At 38.4% G+C, this 23,603-nt stretch overlaps 3 protein-coding genes and 3 non-coding genes across 6 annotated transcripts; 3 read left to right on the plus strand and 3 right to left on the minus strand.

Moving 5' to 3' along the window:
- The first annotated feature begins 9 nt into the window (after positions 1–9).
- On the plus strand, positions 10–2,991 carry LOC145495126 (marginal zone B- and B1-cell-specific protein-like). Its single transcript, XM_081474698.1, has 4 exons — positions 10–343; positions 1,100–1,215; positions 1,918–2,022; positions 2,213–2,991. The coding sequence occupies exons 1-4, from the start codon at positions 158–160 to the stop codon at positions 2,355–2,357; spliced, it is 552 nt and encodes a 183-aa protein (XP_081330824.1). The 5' UTR covers positions 10–157; the 3' UTR covers positions 2,358–2,991.
- Positions 2,992–3,293: 302 nt separating this feature from the next.
- On the minus strand, positions 3,294–3,366 carry Trnar-acg (transfer RNA arginine (anticodon ACG)). The gene has a single exon. It is a non-coding gene; the product is annotated as a tRNA-Arg (tRNA).
- Positions 3,367–5,015: 1,649 nt separating this feature from the next.
- LOC145495278 (polyunsaturated fatty acid 5-lipoxygenase-like) lies at positions 5,016–16,393 on the plus strand. The gene is made up of 16 exons (XM_081474868.1): positions 5,016–6,027; positions 7,004–7,048; positions 8,498–8,623; positions 8,769–8,866; positions 9,032–9,164; positions 9,733–9,831; positions 10,650–10,746; positions 10,878–10,995; positions 11,489–11,581; positions 12,080–12,140; positions 12,370–12,475; positions 12,817–12,905; positions 13,453–13,626; positions 13,800–13,963; positions 14,370–14,502; positions 15,008–16,393. Exons 1-15 carry the CDS (start codon positions 5,515–5,517, stop codon positions 14,470–14,472), a joined length of 2,019 nt encoding a protein of 672 aa, XP_081330994.1. The 5' UTR covers positions 5,016–5,514; the 3' UTR covers positions 14,473–14,502; positions 15,008–16,393.
- On the minus strand, positions 7,828–7,901 carry Trnar-ucu (transfer RNA arginine (anticodon UCU)). Its single transcript has one exon. It is a non-coding gene; the product is annotated as a tRNA-Arg (tRNA).
- Trnar-ucu (transfer RNA arginine (anticodon UCU)) lies at positions 10,192–10,265 on the plus strand. Its single transcript has one exon. It is a non-coding gene; the product is annotated as a tRNA-Arg (tRNA).
- Positions 16,394–16,470: 77 nt separating the features above from the next.
- Positions 16,471–20,378, minus strand: LOC145494350 (uncharacterized). Its single transcript, XM_081473792.1, has 5 exons — positions 20,066–20,378; positions 19,096–19,245; positions 18,668–18,902; positions 17,210–17,310; positions 16,471–16,722 (listed from the first exon to the last, which is right to left on the minus strand). Exons 1-5 carry the CDS (start codon positions 20,376–20,378, stop codon positions 16,529–16,531), a joined length of 993 nt encoding a protein of 330 aa, XP_081329918.1. The 3' UTR covers positions 16,471–16,528.
- Between the last annotated feature and the right edge of the window lie 3,225 nt (positions 20,379–23,603).

Genomic DNA, 23,603 nt, shown 5'->3' on the forward strand with positions numbered 1-23,603 from the left:
ACACTTTCTCGTGGCGGAGCACGATTTGTTGTCCTCCTTATTTTACATTTGAAGCTGTTTACTTATTTATGATTTGATATATTTAGACACGTTTGATAACAGTTCACTTCTGTACAAGCGTCGTTGTCTTTTTTGGAAGGGAACGGTGGCAAAGAAGATGGCTTTTCGCGGTGTTTTGCTGTGTTCATTTGTCAGTTTTTTGAGTTCAGGAGCTCTCGGGTTCCAGGACGGGCAACCAATGCGCTTTGAGACGCCGAAAATGAATGAAGAGGAACAACATTCACCGCACACTCCTAAGTCCTTTGAGATGACGTGTGATGCTTGTACCGCGATCGCTTATCAGGTAATTGTAGTTGTCCCAAGTTGACACTTTCGTCCCTGACGTGTGAAAAATGCTTATCTGATCAATTTCTTGCACTTTGTTGTGATGTTAATTTTTACGTTTTCAGCACAAATGCGCCGATTAATTTAAGGTTATTAAAGGCGGCTGAACTTATAAATTACCCGCTAACTTTCAGCCTATGAATAGATGACCTGGCATAAGGGTCACTTCCTCCAATGTTTTGCAGTAAATTGGTTCATTTATCAAAAGCTCTAATAACTTTTAAAACTTGAACCTTACCCAATTCTGAGAATTGTTATTAATTTTTCCCATGTGTGTTCAAAACTTCTACAGACCAGTTCTAGGTATGAGAATCCTTTATGATCCTAACCCTAACAATAGCTACAAAACAAACAAAAGCATCATGGGTTTTTACACTGAGATTAACCCTCTTTTTCAGTAATTGTTAAAGAGCTGCATTGTTCCAAACTGAGCCAGCTCTAATGCAGACCGAAAAGTGTTGACTTGAGTTGATCAGCTTTAGAATAGCAATGAGGGCACGTTCATATATCCCTGTCAGTCTTAAGTTAAAATCTTAAAAGAAAATAGATGTATCCAGTAAGGAGATTTAGTATATTCTATCTAACAATTACAGGACAACAGTTTCTCATTTCCCATACAATTTTGCTTGGCTGTTGTCCTTCTGTCAGAGTATTTGTCCTTTTTATTGTTTACATTAGTATTTGACTTTGACCTGAGAGTGGTTGTTTCTCATAGATGAGCCAAGCTTTGCAAAAAGCTGAAGAAAAGAGGCCATCCCTGAAAGGAAAGCCTTTGCCAGAGTCTGATATCCTTGATGTGTTTGAAACTGTTTGTGACAAGTCGTGGGATGAGTAAGTTATTTGGTCACTTTTCAACTTCATTATTTCCATGGCTTCTTGTACAATTTACACAAGTTATAATAAGCAAGGAAATCAAAAGTTATTACGGTATAACTTTCAGTTAATACAACTCCATAGTTACCAGTTGGTAATGTCGTAATGCCAGTACATAACAACTGATATTTTGGAATGATGCAAACTTGAGTGATTGCATGTAGCCAGTCACTCCAGAATAAGCACCAAAACTTTCAATACATGATTGTGGAAATTTAATAAAACCTGCATGACAAGTAAAGAAACTTAACCAAGAAATTTAATCCAACGGTATTTTATTTTGTTTAGTTTCACTTTGTGTCCCTGATTTGAGTTCCAGTAGGTACACTGTACTAGAATGGTTTGTCATGTTGATAAAGGTTCTGAGTGATTGACTGACTGATTGATTGATTGACTGACTGACTGACTGACTGATTGGTTGGTTGATTGATTGATTGACTGGCTGACTGACTGACTGATTGATTGACTGACTGACTGACTGACTGACTGACTGATTGACTGACTGACTGACTGACTGACTGACTGATTGACTGACTGACTGACTGACTGACTGACTGACCGACCGATTGTGCAATCGATTAACCGATTGATTGATTGATTGTAGTATGAAATTGCACAGGAAGAGTCATTTGCATGATTTTGTACACTTGTGATTTTCAGCTATGGCTTAAAGACAGTTCATGGAGTGAACCGTTTGTCTGGACCAGGTCTTGAAGCTAAGGACTTTCCTGGTATGATGCAAGGTGGTGGAAAATGGCCAGGCAGGTGGGTCCAGTTATCATGCTTTGTATAAATTAGTTCTTTATTGCTGTTCTTCAAAGCAATCTCCATGTACCATGTCTCATTTTTTGGTTAATATTATCAAACACACTCTCTGTGATTTTGCTTTTATATTTAACATACTATCTGTGACTTTGCTTTAACCAAGCATACACTCTGTGACTTTGCCTTCCAGACTTGCTCAGAAGTGTAGTAATTTGGTTGGAGACATTGGAGAAGAGGAACTTTATATGGAGTACAGAAAATCAAAGGATCTACTCAACTACTTGTGCAAAGAATATACTAAGGACTGTGTGAAAAAAGAGAAGCAAGAATTATGATATCGAAGAATGTTCAAATGTGTTTCTATTTGGGTATTAAGTCTAGTTGTGGCTGTATTCTTACAAGTATTCTGCAACCAGAGAGCTTAGTCAGTCATTTTATAATAAAAGAACTTTGAAGTTTTCAAGCCACCGGTGATCCTTTCTAATTTATTTACTTTAATCCCAGTCTGTGACCATTTTCATTTAGCCACAGTTTATATTAATTGCACTTGAAAGTTCAGTCCTTTCACAGCGAATGATTGGTTTTACTGCTGTTTTAGTGAGAAGTGCTTCGTTGCATTAACGATGTCAATAGCAATCATATTAGTTAAGTTAATTGCTTTCTTTTCCTTCACGCTGCATGTAGTTTTAAAAAATTGTTGCAGCTCATTTTACCATTTTGAAGATTTTACTTGCTTGCACTTTGAGCAACTCTACGATGAAGATTAATATTTGCTGCCTTTGTGTGCTCATGGAATAAATGAAGAATCATTTTAACATAGTTGTTATGTTACTGTAGCCTGCATGACCCTATGCCATAGCTTGAGCTACTCCGTCTTGATACATCGCACACCCTGTACTCCGCTCCGGTTGTCCTCTATTCCAGAAGTCCTGCGTTTTTAAGGTGATCATTACTGACCTCTTCGCGTTTAAAAAACGAAAATCTCTCTTTCAAGTATTGCCTTTGGATATATTGGTTTGGGTTTTAATATGAAAGAACAATTGTTTTCGTTGTTTGGTATGCAATCTGACGTAAAAGAACTATTAAAACCATTAATTCGGGGTAACGGTTGTCGAGTACGAGTCGTTGGTCGCGGACATGCAGAAGCCATAAACACAGCTAATACGGGACAATTAGACGTAACGTTTTGAGAGTTTCCAGCCTTCTCAGTTATGTAGCAAAGAAAAGAAAAATTAAAAAAAAGAAAAAAAAGCAAGAGAAAAAAATTTCATCGACCCTGCCAGGACTCGAACCTGGAATCCCCTGATTCGTAGTCAGATGCCTTATCCATTGGGCCACAGGGCCGTCATGTGGAATTGTAGGAGAATTTTAGTTATATATTTTTGTATAAGCTTTCTGATTTCGGCTCGCTCTAAACAGATTTTATCCCATGGTTGCTCAAAATTACAACAACATTTAGAGGTATAATGACTGGCACTGAAAATAAGTTTTCAAGCTGAAAGCGAAAAGCTTGGACTTTCGCACCCGTTCGTTCTGCGCCCGCGATCCGCGTTTACATTTAGTCGAAGTTTCGGATAAGTCGCCTGAGTCACTTGAAAACTGAACCTTCTCTTGTAATGTTCGTATCCCCGTTCGTCTCTGTACAGTGGAACCTCGATTTAACGAAGTCGCTGGGGACCGGCCAAATTTGTTCGTTAAATCGAGGGTTCGTTATATCGAAAACCTCGATATAATGAATTTGAGGGGAAACGACCAAAATGTTCGTTATATCGAGGTCATAGTTAATGATTGATTTGTAACACAGGTGACTTCTGTCACGTAATTCAATGCAATTTTCGTCACCCAGAAGTGCCGCGTTTTGAGATGCAATTCATGGTGCATGGTTCATGCATGGTGGCTTTCAGTATCAAATATTTTCACTTTTGAGCAGACGCGCAGCTTTTTTTTACAAACGAACGACACTTTCAGAGTAGCGATTTAAAAATGTTGCAACATAGAGGTTATGCACAAAATTGTCTATGTAAACAAGGAAACATTGTAATTCGTTATATCGAGGTAGATTTTACGTTTGGGCTTCCGGATTATGTTCGTTATATCGAAGAATTCGTTATATAGAGGTTCGTTACATCGAGGTTCTATTCCATACATTTTACTGTAACTTTGGCCGGGACATAGAATATCGTTCGTTATATCGAGGACTTCGTTAAATAGAGGTTCGTTAAATCGAGGTTCCACTGTAATATACCACTCAAATTTCACTGCTAATATAAAAAAATCTGTGAACTTTAATAGTAAGGAGAGTTGATGTTTGAGCTTAAAACAGACGGGATCGCTCGACGGGATCAAAATGAACTGGCTTCGCCACTCCAGTCTGGACCAATTCTTCAATCTTATCCCCCGAGGCCGCCATCCTTTTGCCCAGCTAGACCCGATTTTGGTAGCATACTCAGAGAGTTCCTTTCGTATTCCATCGGATCTATTAGATTTGAAGGGAAAAGTAAGAATAGTGGGAAAAGCGAGGGAATAGCGGACTTCCGGTGCTAGATCGCTCTAAGTGCTGACCAAAAGGAGCGCGGGCTCTGGGGACAAGTCGGTATCAACTTGTTTCTGTTACAAGAAAAACCGGCATTGCCAATAGTTAATTTACTAACTAACTTCAACCTCAGTCGTATCCAAGCAGCTCATCAGTTAATTTGATACACTTATAGTGAACATAAAGTCTACTTTTTTTTGACACACGGTGTCTTAAACCTGCTGAACGAACATTCCTAAGTTCGGTTTAAAATCTCTTACCATGGGAATGAGAAGGTTAAAAGTAGCTTAACAAATACCTGCACAATGAGCGGTAAAAAGTAGGCCTCTGGCTAGTTTCTAATGTCAGTACTTCGTGGGGGCCTTGCCCACTCATATTTCTTAAGAAACGAATCCTGCTTCTCAGGAATTGTCCACTTAATTTCATAATGAAAATGTCCCTTAGTTATAATTATCCTTAAGCGGTTTTCTCCTGACAAAATGGTTAAAAATTCATGAAGAAGCAGTATCCCACCTGTTGCTTGTGGCTGGGAGTCTGTTTGCTTAGTTTATCTCACAGTACATTATCAGTATAAATAAGCTTTTTGTGGAGTATAATTCAGGGCAACGCTGCATTAATCCAAGGATCCGGTTTGCTGAAGAGAAAATGAAATGATTTTACTGCTATGTGTAGTTAAACTGCAGGCCACAAACGTGATTAAATCTAAGTTGGATTCAGTGGATTGACTCATTTACATTGGCATGAAGAAGATATAGTTTTACGAACTTGACGGACGCTAGTAAAGAGCGCAGTTCTTCACAAACAACAACTCTATGTAAGCTGGACAGAATGTTCTTCAACTTTGGTAACTTGTAACGCCCTTACCTTTGGCTGTCATCTATTTTAGCGCGAATCGGTCCGTTTAATTTTAACACCTGTTGGAACTGAAATACAGGTCTGTTCAGAGATGGATTAATGAAATGGGAAACACCGTGGATTGCTGTAACTGTTTTGATATTCCTGGTTTGGTGATAACCGTCAAAACTGGAGACACAAAGGGCGGAGGACTGCACAACGCAGCTTTTCTAACGATAATAGACGAGAAAGGAAACAGGTCGAAAGAGTTATGCTTGCAAGGGTGTTGTGTGACAGTGTTCAAGAAAGGCCACACGGATACATTCAAGTTCTGTGAACCGATTAAAATCGGACGTTTTAGCAAGATTGAGTTTGTCCGACGCGACGCGACAGATCGTAGAAATTATGTAGAGTGGTTTATCGAAACGATTGAGATTCGACGTTACAATGGAGAAGATTTCGAGGATTTTATTTTTCCATGCCATCGATGGATTAAAAACTGGCATCCTTTAATACTGAGGATGTACGATAGCGCTCTACCTCAGTTTGATATCGAGACTGAGCAAAGAGAAACAGAATTATTTTGGAAAAGAACCATGTATCGATATTACAGAAGAAGATCTGGAATTCCACCACAGGTGAGAGACCTACAGAACAGAAAAATTAATGCTTGCTTATTAATTTAATTTTGCACTTTTTCATTAATTTCGAGACTTGTCTTGAAATCCTGATCTTGTATGAAATTACGCATTGATGATGTGCCTAAGCGAACTCGCGCGTAATCAGATGTACTGAGTCGTTTATAGAGAAACCTCGAACTATCGTAAATATCATTTTGTAGGAAGTGTTTATAGCGACGCTAGGCAATGTTCAGCGTCCGTGACTGTAGATACTGGAAAAACGCCAACTTTGAAGCTTTTTTCGCTTTAGAGGATAGCGTCTTTTAGGGAAGCTTTCATTCCTAATGCCATCATTTGCATAATTACGGTTGTTTTGTTTATACTAAGAGAGTGGATAAAATGTTGCGCTGTGTCATGCATGATGGTCTGCCAAGTGGAACAACTTTGCTGGCTCATTAGCTAGAGCCGTGGATGAGCCGCCATCTTAAACAGCGGACGTTTATGAGTGCTAGCTTGCAGGTTAATATCCTGCGTCACTCAGTATCTGAAACGAACTACAAATGTACTTTTTTTATGGGCAGTGCTAGTTCGAACGGCTTAAAATATCTTGGCTGAGAAAGTTAGACATTGCTGATCACAGTTTCAGATTTACTGATTCTTTGACATCACTAAACTTTCCCTGCGACATCAGCCTCCTCCCTCTCCCCACTCATCCACCCCCGTGGCGTTCGGGGTCTCACCTTGGGTGTATTTTGAAACGCATGAAATTCATTTGGGTTTTGGAAATCCACAATGGCAAACCGTTAAAGAAATCGAACCCTCACTTTTAACGAACACTGGGATCTGCTCGAAGAACATCTCATGAATCAGGTGTTCGATTTTGGGTCGTCAGACAGTCTACTCGCACTCGCCCCCTTTTTTTTATAAGCGACAAATCTGCTATGCGTAGTTCAGTTATGACTGAGTACAACTCATGTGGTGTGTTGCTTTTCAGATCAGCTTCTGTCCAAAAGAAGAGGTTTTCAGCCACAATCACCAGGTCAGTCCTGTAATGTCACTCATTCAAGCCGGTCTTGTAATGTAGCTCATTCAAATTTGATATATTTGTCGCTCGCATTGAAGTTACTATTTTAATCCTTCACATGTGAGGATATCCATGTCGTCATGGTTACGGACATGTATAATTTTTCTTTCAGCATCATTGAAGTTCTATTTGACTTTGCTACTACAGAAAATAACATTTTCTTGAGAAGCAGACTAATTCTTTGCGTGTTGCTTAAATGGTTGTCTGTCTGTGTTCTTAAACACTGATCTTCGATTACGGTACCGATCTCAGTTAAGGTGACCATTGTTTTTGATGCTTTCAAAAGAAATAAAAACCTGAGATATTTAATTTGATTTGGATGTTTCCTCCATATCCACATGATAAACAGGTCATGACGTGGCCGCGCGGCCCGAATGCGAACTTTCTCTTCTCGTGCTGATGGTATCTCTCAATCATTCGCTGCGCTCACTCCGGAGAGATACCTTCAGCAATTAACAGAGTTAAATGCCGTATCCCAGCGCGGCCATGTTATGTTCTCTCTAAAGACGACGCAAATCAAATAAATATTGTAACTTTGTGCCCTTTACGAACACGGATATAGCGCGGAATGACGCGGAAGAAGACGCAAATCCTCGCACAAAGGCACCTTTTTTCAACTCGCATAATTATTTTTTGCGTCACTCGTAACGGACAAAGAAAAAAGGCTGCTCTTAGTTTATTCGTGTGAATAAAGAAAAAGCCTTTGAACTCCATATTGTGTAAAGCCAAAATACCACCCCCGGTGGGACTCGAACCCACAACCTTTGAATTAGAAGTCCAACACGCTAGTCCATTGCGCCACGGGGGCTTCACATTATTCCAACGTTCCGTTTTTGATCTTATTTTGTGGTGTTTTATTTTGTTTTTCAAAACTGGTTTTTTCATAAGCGAAATATTATGTTTTCGTGGTTGTCGTAAACGCCGCAAATTTAACTGTACCTGTTATTTAACATGTGGTGTCCAAGTGAGTTACGAATTAAATACACCCCGTACGCCATATAATCGAATTTTCGAAGAGAGTTTGCGGTTTCCTCTTTCTTAAGCCGCATTAATAATGAAAAAATTCATTTCTGGTTTTTGGCCGGCCACCTCTTTCTTAATACGCAGTAATGAAACAATGGCCAATTTCTTCCATGAGACGCGCCTGCAAGGAATCCTGGTAGTTATTTTCATCAAAACAGATATCCAGTCCAAAGTGATGAATACAACTACCATGATTCCCTGCAGGCGTGTCTCATAGAGGGTCTGGTAAGCCTGGAGCCTATAGAAAGAGTTAAAAATTGGCCCAACCACTATTTATAACTTTGCTTATATATGTACATCTGATCTGCTCATATGATACATCTGATTGGGAAACGAACATAGTTAAACAGACTCAAATCAGGTTTTTGTTTTGTCTTTCAGTGGGATATCATTGTTAGACGAGCTAGTTTGGTCAGCAAATACAATCTGCCAGACTATGGCTCTGAACCGTGGAGTTCACTTCATGACTTTGATGAAATTTTTGACAGAAAGTTCGGCAAGCCAGCGGTAAGTGAAATATGCGCATGCCTGATAGTGTCTGAGCCTTACCCTGAGCCGGTATGTCCGTGAGTGGTTGCTAAGCAACAAAAAGCATACTGAAACAGGTATTTCTTGTAGGGTAGAATGCATTCATGATTTCCATTTTTCTCAGGGGCGGAATTTTTGGCGGGATGATGTGCATTTTGCCAGACAGAGATTGTGCGGCTGCAATCCAACGTTGATTCGTCTGTGCTCAAAGATACCTGACAAGTGAGTAGATTCGGTTTAAAGACTGTTTAAACAATTTCGTTTTAGACTAAACTTAGCATGGAGTTCGTTTGTGTTGCTTAGAAAATTAATGCTCTTAATAATTGGCTGTTGATGCTTATTTAAAAAATAAAACAACACAGACTAAATTAATTTGCTTTCTTGCAGGTTTGCAGTTACTGCTGTTATGTTGGAGCCATTTCTAGAAGGACAAACAATGGACGCTGCCTTGGCAGCAAACAGGATCTTTATTGTTGATTTAGAAATCCTGAGTCGCTTAAAACTGGATGAAAATAAAAAGGTTGGAAAATTCAAAATAGAAAAGATGAGAATGTGTCAGTCCAGAGGCACCCAACATTCATACCTATTACAGACAAATATGATACATTTAAGACATTTTTTGTTCGCTTTTTCCGGCAGGTGCATTCCTTAGGGGTGATCCAAATCAGGAACAATGATCCCAAGATCACTCTGATCATGATGGGATAAAGGAATGGCGATGATTCCCTGTCAGACTTGATTCATCAGTTTCTTTAATGCACTATCTTGCATCATTGTTCATGATCCATCCCTGCGGATTATTTCAAAGGAATGCTCTTATCATTCGGACATGGTATAACCTTTTTTGGGTCAACGATGCAGTTTGATGACCCATGCTAACTAGCCTTTTCGGAGGTCGCTGAGATATCTGTTCCTTGTAATGAGACATGCGTTATTTCAGACCTCGACAGCGTATATCTCACGTATTTTGCAAACTGACCGATGTAAGGTACACTTGTAAGCTGGTTATTGTATCTCTTGAGTCTTGCTCATGGACTGGGATTAGATCATGATAGTATAACAGAGTTGTTTTTTTCTTCTCTTTGCAGGTTGTCTCTCCAATGGCGTTATTCTTTTTGAGTCCAGCAAAGTCTTATCTTGTTCCCGTCGCTATTCAGCTTTTCCAAGAGAAAGGTGACGAAAACCCGGTATGCATAACATAAACCTTTGTGCTGGTGAAAACGTTAACTATTTCACGACTATGAAATACGATTCAAGGATCAAGGCGTGTAGTTGCGCAGTCTCGTCTTGCCGTTTGGTACGCTTTCTGAATGTGGTGTATGGGAAAGGTCATGAACCAAATTGAGGGCTGTTTTCTCCATAACAACAATCCTGTGATTATTCTATTGTTGTCTTCAGTTACCAAGGGAATGTCACATGTTCTATCTGTGACATGGCTAAAGTTGGTACGCCCCTTTACTGGCTTCTACCGTATGGTGAATTATATTTTCTGTGAACTTAACTAGATGGCGATAAAATTTACTCAGTCTATTCATGTAACCCGTACCGCCTCCGTGGCGCAATGGACTAGCGTGTTGGACTTCTAATTCAAAGGTTGTGGGTTCGAGTCCCACCGGGGGCAAATATTTTGGAATTAATTTTCGAGGATTAAAGAAAAAATAACGATAACAAACTGGCGATATTTTAGATCTTTTTTCTACTGCTGTTAAGTGTAGATTCGACTTTAAGGCAATGGATAACCTAATGTAAGATCAGTCTACTCACTGAAAGGCCGGCTTTACACCTTTTTTGGTAATGATTTCAACTCTGCAATCGATCGGTGTAATTCTCAGTTTTTACAAGTTACACTGACGCCGTTATCTGGATCATTATTTTTATATTTTTATCATCGCCATTGACTTAAGCCCCACTTTTGAATGAGTTTCTTTTTTTGACTTTCTAAAGGTAATTTTAAACAAAACTATACACGGCCGTCCTTCCTCAACGCAAAGTTTCTCTCTGTCAGGTGTTCCTTCCCAGCGATCCCTGGTACACGTGGATGTTGGCAAAGATGTGGTTTAACAATGCAGATGCACAGTACCACAGATCATGCGTCCTGCTAGGTACAATCACTTCACTTGCAGTCAGATTAATTTATAGCACTGTATTCCCCGTAAAGGTACAAAACCAAACAAACGTATTCAGAAGAATATTTCTTTTTTTTCTCAGTTTTTCTGTTTTGTTTTAATTTAAGGTTACACCCATCTCTTTTTGGAAGCAGTTGCCATAGCAACGCATCGCCAACTTTCTCCCTCACATCCAGTCTTCAGATTGCTTGCACCGTACATACGTCACGTGATTCCTGTTAACTGGTAATTATATAACCTATTACCTGAAAATAGCTTTTATATCTACCTTTTATTTATGTTATATATCTGCCTTTTATTTATGTTAACTAAACGTCTTTCAACGTCCTCATGAGAATTTTAAAACTTGGTAAAACTGGCAAACTTGGGTGGTAAATAGACCGATTTCGATATTTTAAAATTCAGCCTAAAATAATATACCTCAGTACGAGGCTCCGGGGAATAACTACAGAGTTTGTTGGGTTTATTTCCCAAAGCCTCGTGCTGAGGTCTATTTTGTTAGGCTTAATTTTAAGACATCGAAATTGGTCTATTTTATGTGGTTAGATGTCTGAGAGACAAATGCCGGCAGGGTCTGGTAGCGGTGGATCACTTCTTCCTCTTAGCTAGTGCATGAAAACGTTTTCGATCACTTAGACCGGCAAAATACAGGACGACGAGGAAATAAAGACACGATTTGCGAAGCGATAGAAAATTAAGTTTTCCCTTCTATCACCAGTTTTGAGGTAAACGAGCTGCTTGCGCCTGGTTCTTGGATTGATAGCGCGACTACTCTGGGAGCAAAAGGAACTCTGGATCTTATAGCCCTGGGGTACGTTTTATGCGGTGTAATGAAAAACTTTGTATAGTCAGAATAGTAAGTAAAAGTAAAGTAAAAGCTTCATTAATGTGTCATGTATTTAGTTTTCACAACTAATTGGGAACACAACAAAAAAATTAAATTATTTACAAATAAGGAATAATAACAAAAATGTATACGCAATTAAAACATGTAGCATGTGTAAATTGTACAATAAAACAATGGGTGTATAAGAGGTAGTCTCTAAGAATTGCAAAGGTTACAGCTGCTTTTGTTGTTGTTGTTTAAGAGTGACGTTAGGCCTTTTTTCCTAATGTTCTTTTTAAAAGATTCAATGTTCGAGGAGCCTTTCAATTTATTATCTAGTTTCGACCATATATGAGGTCCTTGATATCTAATAGTTGAGAAGAGATGAAATCGATCAATCAATCAATCAATCAACTTTGGTAACACTGGTTGCTTTCAAACCTTTAAATTTCTTTGCGTTGGTTGGTGAATTTCTTTATATAGATGGCAAGAGTGGAGAATGGATCTACATGGGACCTTGCCAGCAGACCTCGAGCAAAGAGGGGTGAGTCGCTTAGACAGAGACTTTATTTAGACCGATAAAATATGAAACAAGTGGAACAATTAAGAATTAAAAAGATAAATTCACCAAGTTTGAGATCACAATATAGAGTCATTTTTGTTGTCCTCTTCATCTCATAATTAAAAAACAATTAAACAACAACATCTCCACTCCTGGCGCATTCTAAGTTGACATCACTAACATTTTTTTCACTCTGTTACCATGGTCACAGGTTTCTGATCCGTCTGTACTCCCTGACTACCCTTACAGAGATGATGGTCTTATGTTATACAGCGCCATCAATAAGTACGTCACATCTATCATCGAGGCTCGATATGGTGAGTTTTAACTGTTAGGACTCATTTACCAGTAACATCGAGATATTGTTAACGAACCAAAAATTGCTCTTCAAAATGTGGAATGGGATTTTGCTGGCATTTCACGCATTTCAGGACGCATTTGGGGCAAAATCTATGCCTGACAAATAGTGCTACAAACATTACACCATAAATTTACGACGGGGTCATTAGAGCTGTCGCCAAATTTCCTATTGTACGAAAAAATGAATATCACGGTACGTACACGCCTGCTGGCATGTGAGAACTGCAATGAGCGTCCAATTAATGTATACTGTTTGGATGCTTTTGTTTTTTCCTGGCTTTGCTTTTGTCACGACCAGATGAAGAAGAAAAGTTAGCTGAAGATTATGAGCTGCAGGCTTGGGGCTTAGAACTGGTTGCAGATGGAAATCCTGGGTGTGGAATTAAGGTGAGGTGCAAAGTAAATGTAATTTTATATCGCTTTTGAAGTTTGCGTGGTGCAAGTTTGCATTATTAAAGTAATGACATTAAATTTCACCCGACTTCGTAAAGTTAAAAAAACATACCTAGAGAGCATAAAACCCCACAATAATGGCCTGATTTTGTAGAACCCGACAAATGACAGGAGCTATTATGTAGTGAGGATGAATGACAATGGCGAGGATGGAAATATATTTCTCTGACATATGAACAAATTTGAATACAGCGTCAGAAATCCTAGCTAAATCACAGATCCCAGCAATAATGTTTTAATTTTGTAAAACAGTATCCTGGAAAAATGACAGGACCTCAAGAGGAAGTGAGTATGGCGAACGATGGCGAGAATGGAAGTGGCTCGGAATATGAACGATTTTTTGTGCGTTTGGAGAAATCTTTCGCAATGTGTGCTTTAGTGCAAGTAAAGTTGTAGAACTGTGAAGTACTATACCTGAAGTGCATGGTGACCTTTCACTTTTCCATGGTCTAGAAAAGTATGAAAATGTTATCAATTTCAGGGCGTTCCAGGTGAGGGCAGGTTCGCTACCACAGAACAGCTCAGCCAGGCAATAACTTCTATAATATTTGCCAGCACGGTCGGGCATGCTGCAGTTAATGTATCGCAGTATGATGAGTATGCATTTCTACCAAACTATCCCGCCATCCTAAAGGGACAACCGCCCAGAGACAAGGTTGGTCAGGCTTTTGGTTGTTTTTGAAACATAACGGACAACCGAGAAAGTTTCTATTTTAAGACTCTAGGACTCCCTTTCGATCCCTTTTTGCCGTTGTATTTTTAAAGGGGTTCATTCAATAGTGTGTTTGTGTAGTTATTTACTTGAGGTGTATCCTTTTCGTTTTATAGAAATGGAGAGAGGAAAAGGAGATCGTGGCGTGTCTTCCTGCTAAAAACATATGTTTGGACATCATAGTTATCAGCAAACTACTCTCAGAGAGACATACCAATGGATTAGCTGATTTCCATGCCATGTACCAGCATGATCCAGTCGCCAAGAAAGCGATTTCTAGGTAAAACACACAAATACTGAGTGTTTGTAATGCTCTTCTCGAGAATTGATATTTATAACTGAGTCTGAAATCACTGCTGTTGTTCTTCTTGGTAAAACATGATCTGATGATCAAATAACTATCATAACTGAATTTCCATCAAATTAGTTACAGGTTATGGGCATTACCTGCATTCACTTGAACTGAGTAATGAACACGATATCGAAGAAAGGAAGATCTGGAAACCCTTGGCACCCTGAACTGACTCCCCTGCACATCACATGCAACAGACACAAGACTCTTCAGCTAGTTGAACGTTTTTCACGTCTTTCTCTCTTTTCTTTTTGTATCAGCAGTACTCTTATAATCTTTCTTTCTCATTTGCCTTAAGCTAAACACGTTTTTTCTCTGGTGCATTCATTTGCAGATTCTTGGATGATTTGAAATGCATTGCATTAACCATATTGGACAGAAACAAGAAACGACAAGTAGTTTATGAATACTTGAATCCAAGCAGAAGTTCTAAGTGAACCACAGTATTAAAGTGAGACAATGGAAAGGTTTGCTTAGATTGATTTATTAATTAATTGAGTTATAAAATTTCATTAACTTGGTTGAGCTTAGATAGGCTGAACATGGCTGCGAGTTATCCTAGAGAGAAGGCTATCAACTTGTCTTCTTTTTAATTTGCTAGTCTGAGCTATTTGCTGTTTAACTCTGCATATTTGTCATAGGGTTAGTTAAGCAATAGACCACTAGTTTCTATGGTTTATAGGCTGATAAACCACGCGGGATGTTGGAAGAACACGAGAAGAATTCGTAAATCGCGAGTGATTTATGAATTCTTCTCGTGTTCTTCCAACATCCCGCGTGGTTTATCAGCCTATAAACCATAGAAACTTGTGGTCTATTGCTTTTATATAATAATTCAGAAGACACGCGAAATTTCCATGAGTTTACTGGCACAATAAACTATAGCTGATTGACCAAGCAGAGCGCGCGCATTGATTTGGTTGTTATATAAAAATTAATAATTTACGTTCCTTTCTTATTTGTTCTTTTCAGGTGTTTTCTCCACGGCGGGCCGTGACAAATTCTCGTATTTTGAAATGTTTTGTTGTTGGCAATTAGTTGCCCGTAAGTGCCTCATCAGTGCCCAGACTTTCACTTCCTTCCTTCTTCCCTTCTGCGCGTGACGTAATTGGTTGGGTCCTTAGACAGTCCTAAAATGGGCTTGCAAAGGAAGGGATAACCCTTAAAACAAGGCTAACAGAAGCATAGATTTTTCAGTTTTATTATCGTGTGGATAGAGGCTATGCGTAAATGTAACTTTTTAATGTAAATCTCAGTGTACCAAGTTTTATATATAAAACAAATGTACAAAAAGGTTGGATAGCAGTCGAAAACGCATTGCATTGTGTATTTGACTTGCTGATTCATCTTTTAAAGGCTAATGAAGGAATGTGTACACACTTGCCTAAAGAACTGCATTTGCATGTGATTTGTTTGAACTGTGATATCGTTAAATACACGTGGCTCTTGAAGCTTTTGTTTGAAGTTTCGGACGGTTTAAATTATTGAATCAGTGCTGGTTAAAATAATGGGGAATATAGTTTGCAACGCAAATATGTATTAATAAATTGTTTCAGTTTTGGTAAAAAGCGAGCAAGTAATTAAAATTGTAATAGGATTTGGGATGACAGTAAGCTTTTAATAATGTTAAATATTGATTGTTAGTATTGATTAAGTGTTGAACACCGTTAAAAAGTGTTTACTTTGGTTGAAGTTTAGATCTTAGAATAAACCAAACTCCGATTTTGGTCAATTTCTTAGTCAATAGGACGATTAAATTAATGCTGTTCACACTTTGCTTAGAACTCTTAGAATTGAGCTGGATAAAACAGATGTCTACACTTTTTGTTTTTGATTTTAAGAGAGGGGTGGTAGTCTCCTTAATTTGATGATAACTAATGCGAATCAAATAAGTGTTACGAAAGTAAAGCAACCTTCGCTCTGTTTTGAAATATCAGGGAAATCAACTTTTCTCCCATAGTTAGAATGCTTCGTTTTAAATAAAGTCAAGTTGTAAATCAACGAATCCAACACTCAGCTATGTTTGTATAAATTATACACACCAGAGGGACTCTCCTTGGGAATGAAATAAAATTAGTCGTTCACATCTCAAGTTAACCAAGGCCCCACCCTGCTTCCCCGTTAAAAACAACGATGGCGGGAAGTATCCGAATCTGGGAACTATTACTTCCATGATAAAGCACTTACTGTTGTTAGCTGAACAGAATTTGCGATCAAATGGTTTTACCCTTTATCCGCATACTTTGAATGCAGGGAAACCAACCAGTTCGAAGTTTCTGAGTCAATAAGGGAAAGAGAATACTCTTTTATCTCATGTGTTTATGCGGTAGCAAAGTTTGCATAAAAAACAGCTTTCATTTAGTCTTACGCCCGACCTTATTGTTTGGTTCAGGCGCTAATCCCTTGTTTAGAAACTAAGTTCTGAATAAATATATTCCGTTCTGAAAATTTCCCACAGAACACGTAATGTCTATTGCTTTTAAACTAATTAACCTAAAAGAAGATGTATATATCCTTGATCTTATATGTTGGCTTGCCACATGAGGTACCGGTAAAAATTCCAGCCTGTTTTGCAGTCAGTTGTCTTCTAAGAACAACAGTGGCGTACCTCACGCTTGGGGTGGGGTTGTCCCAGAAATTGTCTGCCAAGTTATTGCATTTTCTTGTTTTACCATCAAACTCGTGGGCTGCAAAATGTCAAGAAGAGAAGATGGTCTAATTCTAAAGTAAGTGTAAAATATCTGCGATTGATATAGTTTGGGGGGATGACAATATTCGTTGCTGCTTTTCAATACCATTCTTTCTGAATTTTACCTAACTATTGACGTCGGGTAACAACCATTCCTGTCACTGATTTTTATCGTTTTAAGTAAATTATTAAGTAAATTAAATGTCATTTTTATATAAATTTGCTCCAGACGATCAAGTTGTGAGGGGAGGGTTATCAGATTAACTAACTGATCTAATGACGCTGAAACCATCGCCGGTGAAACTATTGTTTTGATTTGGTTATATTGCCTGCTGTATTTTGCATGTCTTGTTCTACATCATTAGTGGCAACACTAATGATAGAAATTGTCGTGAATATACTGTAACAGTTAAACATTCGAACGAAACAAAATATTAGTTCAGCACGAACACTCGTGCGTGAGTAACATGACGTGGTATACTTACAGTTTCCTCCCATGAAGTACTGATTTGTGATGGAGTCTCCTTGAGCTGCGTCAAACGAATGCACGCCTGTTGGTTCGTTGTTAACTGACCCACCACCAGTCCTTGATTGAATAGAAGAACAGGCATTACAAATCAATCAGTGCCTCCTATTCACAGCACAACTGCTTATGCGCCCTTAACCTGAAACCTATCTCGGAACAATTGAGTACGTCACTTATTGTCCCCATGGTAGCTATATTTTGACAAACACGTTCTCCCAAATTTAGAATTCTGCCACCTTCAGAGAAATCATTTAATTTATTTCGGGTGAATTTTTAATGTTTAGTTGATTTTCAGCATATGTACGTTGGTTCTGGTTAGTTTTGAGTTAGTATATGGAAACACCAAGAATTCCTCGATTATGAATGGTTACTGTTAGGAATTCATGAAAAGCCAACATGTCCAGTAAGCATCGCTGGATATAACTGATTCTCTCTCACGGCGATTTTAATACTCTTTGACTGACGCTAGAAAAGAGGATGGCGCTCTCTTAAGCTCCAGGGACCTGGTTATCCAAACTTCAATTGCCTCATAGTTTCCCGGCCTAAGTGGACCACCAAACAATCCAACTAGATAAATAAATTGAAAGGTTCTCTGAATATCGAATCATTCAAAAAGAACATTAGGAAAAAAACCCTCACGTCTTTTCTGCACAACAACAATAATTGTTGTAACCTCTGTAATTCTTAAAGACTACCTATAATATGCCTACTGTCTTCATGTACTACTTATACATACATTTTTGCAGATTGATTGTATACACACTTCAATTTTTAATTATTTAATTGTAAATAGTTTTAACTTCTTTTTTGTTGTGTCCCCAATCAGCAGTTAATACTAAATACATTGAAACTTCAATAAAGCTGTTATTATTATTTGTGTGTAATTGCATAGAGAAGTTTTCAATCGATTGTCGAAGGTAATCAGGCAATTGCTATGGTTTTGGCTTTAGTTTCACTACGGTTTGAGGTTCGCTGAGTAGTCCAGCTGGCAAGTAATTGGTTTAGTTTTGGTTCAATACGGCACTCGATTGAAAATCGCTCTGCTTCAATGAATTTGTTAATTACGCTAACCAAATGAGAGCCAACTCGAGCTGTTGATTTGCATATTGAGAAAAATTCAATTAAATCTGTTTAATTACGCTTAACAAAATGAATGGGGTAGACAGAATTCATGATCTGTCTAGCATTCACTGAATTCGACAAATGTTGATGTTTACGCTATCAGCGTGAGAATCATCTAAATGTGTTAATTTTTAGTGGCATTAACACGTCTTTCATGACGTCATAATGAGAAAACATGACGTCAAGCATTAAACGAAACATTTTGTTACCGACACCAAGACGGTAACACGCTCGTATAAAATAAAAATCAAGAAAACTCCTCAGAGTTTACTTGACTATCAATAATATTACGTACAAATTATTTCCAAAGATGCTCCAACATGACGCTACTCCACGGAATTCTTGTGTGTACTTTATTTTAGTCCAGTAACCTTTGATGATGGTTAACGCACCGGAAGCTATTCCTGACCCGCATCCATATGACGTCACTTGACCTGAGATGGCGAGGCCATTGCTTTCCTCACTGTAGCTCAGCGTAACTCCTCCCTTTAGAGTGTTCTCGATCCATGACTGAGTGACTCTCGTCCACTCTTTAAAGAAAAAAAAAAACTTGTTTAATAAATGTGTGAGATGTGACTGAATTTCACCTGGCATTTCTACAGATGATATTTGTTTTAGAAGAGATGCTCAACCCATTTTTAGGTCATCATGAACTATGAGAAGCCAATTTACTCTTTAAATAACGTCGCCACTCACGAATATATAAAAAGCCTTAAAACTCACTTCCGATCGCTGTTATTTCACAGTATCCTAAGAAACTGGCATCTAAGCCTACAGGCCGAATCCAATAAGTGCCGCTAGTGTCCAGATCTCCACTGTCTTGGATGTTTTTACAAGAGAGGCCTGGTACAGAGGAGTGAGATCCTTTCTTTCCTGTTAACGAAGTAAACCAGTGTGTGTGTAATTATTTAATTGTGTAATAATATCAAAAATACTTTACACTTAAAATAAAGGGATTAAATGCACACACAAAAATAAACATGAGGGGGGTTGATATGAAGGCATTGATGATTGGCAGAAGGTAACCGTGGTAAAAGAGAAAAGCATTTTGATGGTGATTAGTAGAGAGCGAACGGTGGTCGAAAGTTAAGGGAAAGCGAGATGGTGGTGATTGGTCGTGAAAAAAGTCACTGTGCTGAAAAAAGGAATCCAAAACAGTCTGGTTATTACCGCTAGGAAAATAACCGTGATTAAAAGGAAATGAAGTTTGTGGTGATTCAGGGAAGGAAAATAACCGTTGTAAAACCAGATCACATTTCGTGGTGTCTGGTGGAAGAATCACCATGGTGAAAAGAGAAACACGTTTTGGTGCTAAATGGTAGAAAAAAGAACCGTAATAAGGGACCTCATTTTCATGGTGATCGATAGAAAAAGTACCGTAGTGACAAAGAAACGCATTTTGGTGCCGCTTGGTAGAAAAATCACCATGGTGATCAGAATACACGTTTTGTTAGTAATTAGTAAAGAAATAGCCGTGATAAAAAGGAAGCATATTTTAGTACTTATTGGTAGATTAGTCACCGTGGTGAAAAGGGAGTTTAAGAATAACGTTAACGCGAAGCGGCGAAAATTCAACTTTTGCCCTTTACCATTAGCCATAAATTTGTACCTGAAGCGAGAATATTTATTTGCTTGGAACTTTTTTTACTTTTGTGTGCAATTGATTTAAGGATTGGGGTTTTTAAACACTTACCTCGATCTGGATTGTCAGCGTACACGTATATTACATTCTCTTGAAAACTGCGCGGCTGACTTCTGCTGAATTCTGAATTGAACTCACAGCTTCTGTTGCCAAGATTGTAGTTTAAACTCTGACAAGCTGGATTTGCATTGCAAGCGTTGTAGCAAAAGGCAACGCGTTCTGTAATAAATGAATTGAAGACATGCCCTTTGAGGACAAATCCATGCCTTGAACGCGTAACAGCATCACACAGGAGCTTTGTGGCCGCAATCTTAGATGAGAGAAGTGCGAACAAAAGAAGCGTTAGAATGTTTAAGCACACCATTATGCTTCTTCTTTCAACTAAAACGTCAACACTTATGTAGTGAAAACATTTTAGTAATCATTGAAATCGGAGTTCCAAAAACGAAATTAATTCTTTTGGCAAAACTGTTTTGTCATCATACTTAACGAGGTTAGTATTAATTATTTAAACGTATCTATTGAAGATGTTTGGAAGTTGTCAAACTTAGCCATTGTTGATTACGCATGCAAATTTCAAAGCTCTCTTGTTTAATTCATTCATTTTTAAAACCTCAACGGCCTTGCTGGAAGAAGGAAATACAAGCAATATCACATCAATATATTTGTTCGAAAATAATGATAAAATATAAACGTTTTAGCTATTCTATTAAGTTTTATGTAATGTTTTAAACAATATTGATACACGCTACTTATTTCTCTCATAAAAAAGAGAAATAAAGCAAGTGAAGCCATTTGCATAGCCCACTAAGAAAAATGAATAAGTTCGACTTTAAGGAGAATGTGTATGTTGACCTTGCCACGTTTTAAAGAGTACTAAAAGTTGACTTTCGTCGCTCTGGAAAACCTCAATAAACATATCTATACTAAGCTCATTTGCTTTGTAGAATATTATCTTTATTAATTGAAAAAGACTCTCGTGATAACATTTATAGATCTCTGTTAAGAAACATAACTCTTTGTTACCAACAGTGATCGCTAATTTGGAAAGCTCGTAAGTGACTAACTACCTTGATTTTACTACAGTGTGACACGAAATTTTTGCGGCTTCTACTTTTTGTGATTTTGCGAGTTTTTCCACTATCCGCAAAATTAATCTCGCCAAAAATTTTCTCAGCAAAAATTTACTCCACTGGCGAATTATACATAGAAACATCGCATGTAGAATCTTAGCGTCATTTAGTTAACACGTCTCTATGGTGCACAAACAAAACTCCAGAAATAATGTCGATTGTATGTAGCTTGTTTAATGAGAACTGACTCGAGAATTTTGTAAATCCAATTCAACAAAACTTTCTGAAAATCGCAAAATTAATATCCAGGGAGATTAACCAGTATTTCATGACCACAAAAATGCTAAAAAATATCCACAAAATTGAACTCCCGTAAAATGTTTGTGTCGAACGGAATGTGATTTCAACCAACGTAGCAAATTGGATTTAATAAGGGACCGTTCATTTTTTATGAGGGAGGGGGGGCTGGTGGGATTTGGGAAGCACCATTTAAAAATCGCATGACCCCCCCTCAGCTTACCAATTTTTTCATATGGCCCCCCCCTTATAGCGGTAATTTTTTGGGATGACCCCCCCCCAAAAAAAAATTGAACAAACAATATTTAGATTTCAACTTTTTTAATATTTCTCTATTATCCCCCTACTTCACGTTATTGTGCTCACTATGAAGACAAAATTAGAATCCCTATACTACAGAGAGCTGTTGTTTAAAAAACAAATCAAAAGAAAGAGAAGTCAATTTCGGATCTCCTAGTTATGGCTCGCCCTGAGCGTGTGGCATTTGGCCTCTCATTGGCATCTTCCTCATCTGAATTGATGAATGCAAGAATGACGTCACTTGAGTCATCTTCTCCCCCAGAGTCAATGGCATCACTGTCATACTCATCATTGTCACTTCCATCCGTTTCACTGCTGTCAGCACTTGCCCTGTTGTCATTTTGTGTCAATGTCCTGGCATTACTCAGTGTTGGTTGGCCAGCTCTGAGAGGACTCTTCTGCTGCAAGCATGAATGTCTTACAATTGCCTTTACTTTCTCACTCTTGCTGCGTTTCAAATGCTGCTTCAGCCCGTGGTGGTTCAAGTACTTGTTTAGTTCTGGAACACGGAGCTTTTTAAGCTTGGTTAGATCTTCGCACAACTCAGTACAAGGATAATCCTCCTGTGATTTATCTTTTGCGTACCTACTTAACTTTGCCTTTTCTCCTGCTCTCTTTTTCCTTTTTAATTCCAGCACTTCAAGATGCTGAAGATAATCCACCACAAACTTTGATTTGACAATAAACTTATCTGCAAACAGAGCAACGCTCTCTGGGTCAGATAAAACCAGCCTGCCACTTCCATGCTCTTTCTTCGCTTGGACCCTTAGCTGCCAGTCATCTGGATCACGCCCTTCTTTTGGGGTCTTCTGGTAGGAGAGGTAGTGGTATTCCGGTAGGCAGGAATGGTCAGGAACTGGTTTAGGGTATCTTTCTATGGGTGGTCCAGTCCATTCACAACAAAGAGAACAAATTTCTCCTTCCTTTTCTTGACAGGACAACTTTAGAAACTCCCTGTAGTTCTCCCCCTCCTCATAGTGCTCATTCATAAACTTCTCAATCTTACGGAAGTAACAGTGGCCTGGAACAGAGTCTTTCCTTGCTCCTGCATTGTGATACTGAACCAAGTACAAAGTGTTGTGAGAAAACTGGAAATCTGTTGATGTGTTGTGTGAAACACATTGTTACATTTAATTTACAGATGTCTTTATTTGGAAGGTTTTTCCCTCTACTCTAGTGACAGGCATGTATAAATGTTGCCCTGTGCAGGTAGAACAAAAAGCTATGAGTGTTCTCAAATCTTGCAAATAGTGGATTACTTTTTATAAATTTTAGCATACTTGTTATGGTTTAAATTTATCTATGGTTTAAAATTTCTTAATTTTCAATGTCTAAAGTTCATTGTCATAATTCAGAACAAAGAGAAATGAAAATCCAATTGGTTTGAAAATTTTAGCCAAAACTAAATTTAAACCATAACATACCCATGAAGGGCTTTTCGAATCGGGAAAAGAGTGCATTACTACATGAGCATCATGAAAGAGGCTAATTCCAAAATGCGCAATAATGGCGAAAGCGACGAGTCGTTTAAGAAAAGGTTTACAGCTGAACGATCCAGGCAGTTTGACATCTTACAAGCAAAAGAAGCAATCTTTCTAAGTGCGGAAGGCTGTTCAGAAAGAGCGAGTGAGTTTTCCATGCTAGGGTACTAGTTGAAGCCCAGTGATGGACGAAAACTGAACTTCTCCATCAAAGAGCACAGAGCAATAGTGGAAAAGTTGAATGTCATATTGAAAGATGTAAAGGAACACGATTCCACACTCTTTCAGTCCAATTGGCTTGCTTTGAAGCAGGGCGAAGAATTTGCCCACAGTTTTAATGCAAAACAGATCAAATGTATAGAAGCTAAGTTGACGAAGGTCACGCAGGACGTGGAAGCACTAGAAAATAAGAAGAGCAATTATAACAGCATATTCAAG

This window comes from Orbicella franksi, chromosome 8 (assembly GCF_964199315.1).
Source record: "Orbicella franksi chromosome 8, jaOrbFran1.1, whole genome shotgun sequence".
NCBI lineage: Eukaryota > Metazoa > Cnidaria > Anthozoa > Scleractinia > Merulinidae > Orbicella > Orbicella franksi.